At 32.8% G+C, this 11,062-nt stretch overlaps 1 protein-coding gene across 4 annotated transcripts; it reads right to left on the bottom strand.

The window, feature by feature from the left end:
• Nucleotides 1-274: 274 nt before the first annotated feature.
• Nucleotides 275-9,787, bottom strand: LOC123689127 (venom protease-like). 4 transcript variants are annotated; one of them, XM_045627954.1, is made up of 6 exons: nt 9,653-9,786; nt 9,196-9,344; nt 8,644-8,821; nt 1,345-1,526; nt 923-1,028; nt 275-793 (listed from the first exon to the last, which is right to left on the bottom strand). In XM_045627954.1, the coding sequence occupies exons 1-6, from the start codon at nt 9,711-9,713 to the stop codon at nt 357-359; spliced, it is 1,113 nt and encodes a 370-aa protein (XP_045483910.1). In that variant the 5' UTR covers nt 9,714-9,786; the 3' UTR covers nt 275-356. The 4 variants fall into 4 exon arrangements, with proteins under 4 accessions (XP_045483910.1, XP_045483918.1, XP_045483915.1 ...); XM_045627962.1 differs by lacking the exon at nt 1,345-1,526 and adding an exon at nt 8,253-8,434 and having other exon boundaries at nt 9,202-9,344; XM_045627959.1 differs by lacking the exons at nt 8,644-8,821; nt 9,196-9,344; nt 9,653-9,786 and adding exons at nt 1,869-2,046; nt 2,449-2,591; nt 3,593-3,710.
• Nucleotides 9,788-11,062: the final 1,275 nt, after the last annotated feature.

Genomic DNA, 11,062 nt, shown 5'->3' with positions numbered 1-11,062 from the left:
CCTACTATAAATATTCTATGTTTAAAATCGAATTTCTGAACTTAAACACTTACGTATGTATTCTCATGTTGTAGTTAGGATAATCATTAATCGTTATAAACAGATGAGGTTTGCGATACAGTGTGTAAATAAAAATAACTAAGATGGGTTATAATTCTTTTTATTTTGCTTTACATATTAGTAATGACCTACATTTTTCTAATTTTTTTTGTGTGTAACAGTAAGCAACACTATTTATTTTCAATTCCTTTTTATGATTAATAATTTTATATTCTTCATAATACCTTTATTATAAATATAGGTATATTGATCTCGTTTATTTTAGACCGTTTCTTTGTTTTGGAACTAATATACATCTAATCTGTAATATTATCGAGTATCCAATTCACAAATTTCGATACATCAGTGTAAAAGCCTGGTTTTGCAGAACCGCATTTGGTAGGTCCAAAAGAAACGACTCCATATTGAACATAGCGGCTCGCGTCTTTATAGATGTCTTTAATCATAAATGGACCACCAGAGTCTCCACTGCACGAGTCCTTCCCCAATTTTCCCGCACAAAACTGATTCTTCATATCTCTCTTAAAACGCCTATCTTGGTTTGCCATATTTCTATAGTACCACTTGCAATATTTGTTGGATTTTACAGGAATATCGACTTTCATCAATTTTGTAGCCTCTTTGCCGAGGATAATGTCCGTCACGCCCCAGCCAGCCACTGTCCCAGTCTTATAGTCCAAATCCTTATTTTGAAGTTCAGGTGTAATTGGTAGACAGATTGGTTCAACGTTAGCTGGAAAAATGACAAATCTTGGTTATTTATGATAACGAAGTAAAAAATGTGTTAGGACTTCCCTTATTCATAACTTTTAACACAACATGCGTAAAATATGGAGGTAATAAAAAAGTTATTTCAACTTACGATGATTAAAGTCGATCTCGCCTTCCACTCTCAGCAAAGCAATGTCATTTTCCGCTGGCACCTGGCGATACTCGCTATGGGGTATTGCCAATTCTACATACATGTCCTGAAGGAGAACAAGTAGTATAATTATCAGGTCTCGCTTTTTATTACTGCCATGTTTAATCTTTATAGATTTTTTACGTGTGATTGTCATTTTGAAATATCACAAACTGTTACATCCAATCACGATATGACGTGGCATTTTTGTATGCAATCCCGATGAACTAAAGGTTATGGTTAGGGTCACCATCGGTATTGATAATGGGAATATAGGAGCTTAGAAAACTATAACTAAATCTAACGTTCATCTTTTATGGATTACACAGAAAAAGTGTAAACACTTAAAGAGAGTTAAGTTGAAATGAATAATCTTCAATCACCTGAATATGTTTCTCACAGACAGAAGATACGCCAGGTTGATAGTCGCAGTCATCATCTCTACTGACATCGTATTCTCCAATTCTCACTCCTGCAATATCTTTGTTGACAACGCAGTGAGCAGCAGTCAAGATGTATTTTGAATTAATAATTGACCCTGAACATTCACGTTGCGGACCAGAGCCTGAAATAAGAACCTTTTTTATCTGCGATTGATTAAAATAGCGCCCGAACGGATGAAGTTAAACTAGGTCGACGTTAAACTCTTGTAGATACAGCATTTCTTTATATCAGTCATTGTAGAACAGTATCAGGTTCGCAAAAGAAGCAAAAAGAAGTAGAAAAAATATATTATATTGACGAAAAGTGCTTCATTCAGTTTTAGATTTAAAATCTAACAAGGAAACATTTAATCATTATAAATAACTCTAAATAATCTACTACTATATCGTAAAATAATCTCCTATTAACATTCTCTCCAGCATAGAACTAAAAGTCTGCTCTATGAACGAAATTATACACTAACTTGTATTATAAAAGATAATCGCCATCCATGGGAATTCGTAGAGTTTAGCGTATTTGCCTCCAACGATACGATTTCCTAAAATACTTCCACACATTTCTGGTAGAAGGTGATCTTTGCTTATTCCACTCCTGCTGTCTAACGAAGGCATCTCAAACGGTGGAAAAATGGAACAGCATACCTAGAAGAATATTACCAATATACAGATATGCTCCACGACTTATCAACAGGCGAACACCATTAATAATCGAAACCTAGCATAACAAACAACATTTATGTATTTTATTATTTATTTCCCAATCAACAATAAACACAAACACAATCTTGCGTCTTAGAAAAAAATACCTACGTATGTGCCATAGCACCTACTTCACATTTACATTATACAACGTATTCGAACGTTGTATGCGCTTCCATTTTCCTTTCCAAAATGGGATTTTGAGGTCGAGCTGCCTTTGTCATGTTCAGGTCTAAAGGCTTGCGGTTTCCTCATGATGTTTTCCTTCACCAATCAAGTGAGTTTTAAATTATCACATTAAATTAACATTTATAAATAGCAAGATCAAGTGCATGCTACCAGTACCTTATATATCATTTGCCCATTTTTAGTTACCACGCCGCAATAAGCTTTGGAAAACAATTGCTTTGTTACATTGTCTTGCTTTAAGGTCGCGTGATCAAATGCCGCCTTGCATTTGGTATATTCCATACAATCCTTACAAATACCTGGAATTTTCAATCTTGTTAACCCATATAATGATGAATATACATGACGAGGTACAGAAGTATTGCGGGTCTTTTTGTCTTTTTTTAGGAATATATTCTCACAAATATGTAAACTGTGTTGTACCATGTATGTTGTAAATAGTAATATTGCCGATGTAGGCGGGGCGGGGCGTATCTCGCGAGACGCAAAACACGAATGACTACGATTTTATTTTATGTATTTTAAGTAAAAATGTAAGAGATAGAAAAAGTAACTTAATTGTTTGTAGACTTGTCAAGATAAATAGCTTTTTTATGTGTGTGTATATACAGCATACACAAATGTAATGGAAACGATCAAAATGTTAAGGATTTTGATAAAATTTTAAAAAGATAAAAGATAAGTATAAGGCATTGAAATTTTTTTCTAATTTTATATTTCGGCTGGTGTATCTTACTAACAATCGTGATTATATAAATAAATAACAACACTATCCTTATCCAAATAAGATTCGCTTAAAGAAAAGAGTTCATTTAAAAAGCATGTCTTTGCAAGGATAACTTTACAACACATTTAATTTTAACACATTTGATATTGGCGGTTTCCTCTCAATAATCATTTCGATTATTGTATTTTTAAATATTTGAACTAAGCTTATCACGACTCTAAATTTTTAAATTCAATGTTATTGTGCATAAATAAAAAGAAAAAATTTAATAATTTTGATTCTAATTATTGTCAAATTGAAATATATTTATTTTCCTGTTTCATATTGTTTTATTTCCTTTTCGATTAAAATTTTTAAATTATTATTACTTCATATTCAATACAATTTAAGCATACTTAACGAGCTTATTATATAACTTGAGCAAAACTCTCTATTTTCATGGTAAACAATAAAATATATCAATTAATTACATTCAAAGATGGCTTGGAAATCCAATCCAATATTTTACAAACAAAACTATTTGTTTTTATTAAATTAGTTTCATGAGTATTAGAATTTAATTATCAAACATACCATTACCCAAAACGGCACTTATATGTAGCACTAACAGACTAAATATTAACTTTTTAATCATATTTAAAATTCTCTGTTGTAGTCTAGTCGACAGATTTTAGCAGACTGGCAATCGGAACAGTTCAACGCCGTGAATTATTTGCGATATTAAATACGTCACATACTGTTTGGGTTTTCATAAGATTTTCATTACGTATTGTTATCGTTACTTTAATAACGGAATAGTTTTATCTTTGGTCATATTAATAAGTATTGGTCTCTTTCGTTTTTAAATATATTATTTTTTAGATGACCGCTATAAAACAGTTTACTATTATAGGAATTGTTAACGGCATCCAAGTTATTTCTGTTGTAGTCGCCTTCACATTCAGTGTCAGTTTTCACTGGAACTTGCTAGTACACTGCCGCTTTCATGATCTAGCCGTTTGCTACGTAGTTCAGACGATAGTGGTAGACAGATTGGTTCTACGTTTGCGTAATATTATGAATAGGATAGTCCTTGTGCTGTCTGTGATATATTGTTATTAAGTCATTACATACATTTATTCATTGAAGGAAGACGCGTTTGTGTTTATTTTGTTGTGACTAAAGATTATATTCTAATATTTCTTTTTTCCAATAAAAGAAAAAAATAAATAAAATAAAATTTGAATTTTTGCACTCATAAACCACAACATTACAAGTAGCCCGTGGAAAACTTATATGCAATAACATAGTTAGTTTTACGTTAGTAATACTTGTGTTAGGCTTGGCTTTTACCTGAATATGATCTTCACAGAGTTCGGTTCATATTCACAATCCCTGTCCGAATTTATGTCATACTCTCCTATTCTGACACCTTCGATTTTCTTATCAACGTCCCAATAAGCAGCTGTGAGAATTGATTTGTATTTAATTATAGTTCCGCCACATTGAAATTCACTTCGCCTGAAAAAACATCAAAAATGTGTCTTAGGCCTCGATACTTAAGAACGATTAATTATACAATCCGAGAACATAATATACTTACTTGACTCGACCCACAAAAGGTATAATCTTTTAAGGGCCTTATGACCTGGCGGTCTTTTTAAGTGGCAGCTAGGTGAGGGGTACTGGGTTCGATTCCCGGTTCGAGTGTAAGTTTTAATTTAATTTAAATTGGTTCTTGGCCCTTGGGAGGGTTGTGCTTAATTGGGCGAGTGCTGAAACCGTACATGGAGGGTACGGCCGAATTTATAAGGTAAGGAGTGAGGGATGCTAACTAAGAATGGTGACCGTACTTTAAGAATGTAGCAAAACGTTCCAGGCTGAGGATGGAAATTACAAGTGGTTAGTAATTTAACATTCCTTTTTCCTTGGGTAGAAAAAGGAATGTTTTTGGTGCCTGCCAAACCCATCGTTTTTGAAGGACAGGTCCATCTTAAAGGCGTATGAAGGGCTATGGTGATTTAAGTGGCCCAACCACTTCTCGCTACTCCTCTGAATAGCAGAGGGATTTGAGTGTAGATCCAGCTCCAACATCCATGGCGCGGGCTTGCATTTTCACCACAGAAAAAAAAATAACATTGACAATAGTAATGATTGTAATAATAATTATTATTACTCTAATCTTGCTAAATAATACTAGGTTACTTTATAATTAATAGGCTGGGTATTCTATTCCATCAACAATCACTTTTTTCCACTTGCCTGTCTTGCTGACTTTTTTGCTTCCTTTGAGGATTCAGGATAGAGTTTATTATAGACAAATTTTAGAGCTGGGAGTTTGGTTTAACGTACAACTGACATTTAGGAATCACACAAATTACACATTTTTATCATAATTTAGATGAATTCTTTAAAAAAAATCCATAAAAAGGCAAGAGACTCCTCATTATGTTTCTGCATTTGTTTAAAAAACAGTATAAAACCTTGTGGTGTCATCCAATCAAATCAAAATCAATCAAAATTCGTTTATTCAGTTTAGATGCGTCTTAGGGCATGCTTATGAATGTCAAAATTCGCGAAAGAGCAAGACTACGCCATCCGTTCGCAAAACTACCAGGAGGCCTTGTTCAGAGAAGAACGAGCAAGAAACTAACAAAAAACAATGTACATGGAGAGGCGTGGTTCTTATGGGATGTGGAGTAAGCCAAGCTCTGGCTGCCAGAGTCTGGCACAAGGGGCGGAGTGGCTTAAATATTACAAATATGAACCAGATACGCTATATTGGAACTTTATTGGAATTAAGTTCCTTATCGCGCGTTGTGACAGGGGGCTAGACGGAAAAAATTCACACGAAAAGTTATAACGACACTTTTGCTATAGTTTTAATTCACCGGTTCTCGTCCGATCAGCGAAGTTAAGCAACGTCGGACGAGGACAGTACTTGGATGGGTGTTCGCTTCTGAATACCGCGTTATGTTGGATTATTTTTCTTTTCGTAGGATAATAAATGAAAATTATTTTTGGAATCACTTAACTAAATAAGTCTTATTTTCGTTTCGAGAGATCATAGGGACACCAGAATAATTGCAAGATCTCAAGTTACCTTGCAAAATACATTTACATCATCAACTACCTTGAACAAATTTTCATTATAATAAATAAAAAACTAATGTTTCAGTAAAATGTCATGAATTTCTGCAAATTCACTTATACAAGAAGATGAACCAGATGAGACTGAATTAAAAGATTTGAACTACGAAATATTCTTATTAATTGTGCCACTTAATTTTTATATTTAGTTTATTTTACTATATTTTAATCCCTGCGTAGCACAACGCCATCATCTTTCTTCCTCTTTTAAATTCCTGGTCTCATAAAACTTTAATAGACACTGAAATAATATTGGAGTTGAGAAAATCTATCATACTGTTATGAAACCAATTAAAATATTAAATAATCGAAAGGAACTTTGTTCCATCCGGATGTGCCTTGACACCTCTCAAGATATTATTACTATTTTGATTAAAAATTATATAGGAATTTCTAAAAATATTATAATATAGGTACATTGCTTTTTGTCATAGTAAGATTTATTTCATCCTTAAGCTACGAGTTCCTACATTTATTAATATTTAAGGTAAAATTACATTTAAATTAATTATAATTTTGTAAATTTTTATAGTTTTCCTTAAATATTAATGAAGTATCACTATTCCTAGTAATATGACAAAATAATTTCCTGAAATTATGAGCGACTTTCAGTTATCAGGTAACCTTTTTTGGACTTCAAAAAACCAAATGAGATTATAAAAACCCAATAGTATGTGACGCAAATAATATATCGCAAATTTTTAACGGAGTTCGTTCACGATCCAGATTCCATTCTGCTAAAATCTATCGTACAGATTACAACTTGTTAATATGATTAAAAAAATATTTTTTGTTTGTTACAGCTACATATAATGTGCCGTTTTGGGTTCTCGTAAGTATACTTTATCTATTGGAAAAACTTATGCAAAATTCTTCATTCCAATCGAACAGCTTTGAGTTTGAATATTGGGAAACCCCAATATTAACAATATGGACCATGTATATAATCTAGAGGAAATATCTAAGTAATAAAACAAAGGTCTTTACAATTAAAAAAAAAGACAACTGTTGGAATTGTATTTTTTATTTATAATACATTTGTCATCGTTAACATAGATTGTTCCAGGTATTTGTAATGATTGTATTGACTATACCAAATGCAAGGCGGCATTTGATCACAAGACCTTGGAAGACCTTGAACTATTCTTTAATATTATCGAGTATCCAATTTACAAATTTCGATACATCAGTGTAAAATCCGGGTTTACCAGAACCGCAGCGTCCAGGTCCAAAAGAAACGATTCCATATTGGACGTACCGGTTCACGTCTTTATAGAAGTCTTTAATCATAAATGGACCACCAGAGTCTCCACTGCACGAGTCCTTCCCTAATTCTCCTACACAAAACTGATTCTTCATAGCTCTTTTAAAATAATGATGTTGATTTGGCGAATTTAAATAGTACATCTTACAATCTGAGTTGGATTTTACTGGAATATCGACTTTCATCAATTGTGTAGCCTCTTTGCGCGTTTCGGTCACGCCCCATCCAGCCACTGTTCCAGTCATATAGTCCAAAACCTTATTTTGAAGTTCAGGTGTTATTGGTAGACAAATTGGTTCAACGTTAGCTGGAAAGAAGACAAATTTTGGTTATTTATGATAACGAAGAATAGATGCTATAGTACTTCCCTCATTCTTTTAGCACAACTTGGGTAAAATATGGAGGTAATAAAAAAGTTATTTCAACTTACGATAACTAAAGTTGATCTCGCCTTCCACTCTCAGCAAAGCAATGTCGTTTTCCGGTGGCTCGTGGCGAAACTCGCTATGGGGTATTGCCAATTCTACATACATCTCCTGAAGGAGAACAAGTAGTATACATATAGTGCCATGTTTAATATTTATAGATATTTTACGTGTAATTGTTATTTTAAAATTTCACAAACTGTTACATCCAATAACGATATGATGTGGCATTTTTGTATGCAATCCCGATGAACTAAAGGTTATGATTAGGGTCACCATCAGTATTGAAAATGGAGGAATGAATATAGGAGCTTAGAAAAATATAACTAAATCTAACGTTCATCTTTTATTGATTACACAGAAAAAGTGTAAACACTTAAAGAGAGTTAAGTTGAAATGAATAATCTTCAATCACCTGAATATGGTCCTCACAGGCAGGAGATACGCCAGATTGATAATCGCAGTCTTCATCTCTACTGACATCGAAGTCTCCAATTCTCACTCCTGCAATATTTTTGTTGACAACGCAGTGAGCAGCAGTCAAGATGTATTTTGAATTAATAATTGACCCTGAACATTGACGTTGCGGACCAGAGCCTGAAAAAAGAAAGTTAAACTAGGTCGAAGTGGAACTCTAGTAGAGATGATTTTAATTTACAATATATACTTTGGAAACACTAAAGGAAACATTTAAAAAATATAAATAACTCTAAATAATCTACTACTATATAGTAAAATAATCTCCTATTAACATTTCTCCTGCATGGAACTAAAAGTCTGCTGTAAGAACGAAATTATACACTAACTTGTGATATAGAAGATAATCGCCATCCATGGAAATTCATAGAGTCTAGCGTATTTGCCTCCAACGATACGATTTCCTAAAATACTTCCACACGTTTCTGGTAGAAGGTGATCTTTGCTAATTCCATTACTGCTGTCTATCGAAGGCATCTCAAGCGGTGGAAAACTGGAACAGCATACCTAGAAGAATATTACCAATATACAGATATTATTCTCCACGACTTGTCAGGAGGCGAACACCATTAATATTCAAAAACCTTGCAAAACAAACAACATTTCCCAATCAATAATAAACACAATATTGGGTCGATTGAAAAAATACGTACATACGTGACATAGCACCTTCTTTACATTTACACTATACGACGTATTCAAACGTTGTATGCGCTTCCATTTTCCTTTCCAAAATGGTATTTTGAGGCTGAACTGCCACTGTCATGTTTAGGACTATAGGCTTGCGGTTTCCTCATGATGTTTTCCTTCACCAATCAAGTGAGTGTTGAATTATAAAAATGAAATAACATTTATAAATAGCAAGATCAAGTGTATGCTACCTGTACCTTCTTTACCATTTGCCCATTTTCATATACCACGCCGCAATAAGCTTTGGAAAACAATTGCAGTGTTTCATTGTCTTGCTTTAAGGTCGCGTGATCAAATGCCGCCTTGCATTTGGTATATTCCATACAATCCTTACATAAACCTGAATTTTTTTAATCTTGTTAATACATATAATGATATATATACAAGACGAGGTACAGATGTACCGCGGGTGTTTTTTGTGACCTCTTTTCGAAATCATCTTCTCACAAATATGTAAACTGTGTTGTATTATTATGTCTTATACTATAATATAATTTCATGGTAATTATATTTACTCTAGTAATAAAATATATCAATTAATTACAGTCAAAGATGGCTAGGCAAACCCAATCCAGTGTTTTACAACCGAAACTATTTGTTTTTATTAAATAAGTTTCATGAGTATTAGAATTTAAGTATCATACATACCATCACCCAAAACAGCACATATGTGTAGCACTAACAGACTAAATATTAACTTTTTAATCATATTTAAAATTCTCTGTTGTAGTCTAGTCGACAGATTTTAGCAGACTGGCAATCGGAACAGTTCAACGCCGTGAAATATTTGTGAAATTAAATACGTCACATACTATTTGGGTTTTCATAAATTACTATTTTTGTTGATAAAAACGTGCGCATGTTCTATTTTTGACAAATTGAACTACTTTTAAAATTCTATATTATCTTTCCAATTTATCGCTTATTTTTATAAGTAGTTCTTATTTTCAAAAATAGAACTAAATTTTAAAAACTTTTATACTATAAGTCATACCATTGTATTTTCATATAACCGAGCAAAACAATCAATTGTTTTATTAACACGAAGGCATAAAAATGTGTTTATTTTAGCAAATTTAATTAGAAGTTAATAAGCAGTTCAACAATTTATTATTATAATATAACTTTAATTTCTTTTACAAGGTCCTAAGGTCGAGACAAATTTGTTAATAATATTTCACAAGACTAAGCCACTGATCAGGTTAAAAATGTTAAAACATCAGAATTCTGTTTGGTGTGATCTTGTAATGGAAAGTCTCTAAAGTACACCCTTAATACAATACTCTTTTATCCTTACAATTTGTCAACTATCAGATAAAAAATGTAGTATATTTAACAAATTGTCCAAGTTTTGTGGTCTTTGTGTCAGCCGCACCAAAAGTACCGTGGAGGTTATGGAGACGATAATCAAGAGAAGAGCACCTTTTGATATTCCGGTTTCCTTATCAAGAATGACAATCAATAGCACAGACTGCGGTATTCTTTTTTATTCAAATTAAACTAATTATAAGGTGCTTAAGGTTATTTACATATTTGCGTATTGTTCTCACGAGTATGTAAGTGCGTGCTCCTATTTCACCATGTCTCCTGCTGAGGACAAATCTTTGTTTTGAATTTATTTTATTATTCTTTATTACTCAAGATATCATATGGAACATGGTAGTGGTTGCAAACATTGTGTAAAAAAACCTGGCGATTAAAAAGAGTGTCGGAGAGTTTATTACCAGTTCTTCTCTTCCGTTCTACGCCCTTGATTTGAGAACTGGCAGTAAATGTAAAATTAGATTCATTAAATTTTTTTGACGTTCATAAGTGTACATTGTGTTACCTATATGAATAAATGAATTTTGACTTGACTCTGACCATATAAAACGAACTATTATATGTGAATATTAAATACGAACTCTTTCCTTCCTCTGAAGAGAATAAGATAACTGCTTTATTAAAAATAATAGTTGCGCTGCAACCCTTGGATGATTAAGGATAGAATTAGGATTAGTTTTAAAAGGCGTTCAAAAGATTTATGTGCCTATGAGTATTCAGGTTTAAGGCATGCCA

This window comes from Pieris rapae, chromosome 1 (genome assembly GCF_905147795.1).
Source record: "Pieris rapae chromosome 1, ilPieRapa1.1, whole genome shotgun sequence".
Lineage (NCBI taxonomy): Eukaryota > Metazoa > Arthropoda > Insecta > Lepidoptera > Pieridae > Pieris > Pieris rapae.
The sequence above is the reverse complement of the archived record's forward strand: the minus strand, read 5'-3'. Positions and strand labels throughout refer to the sequence as shown.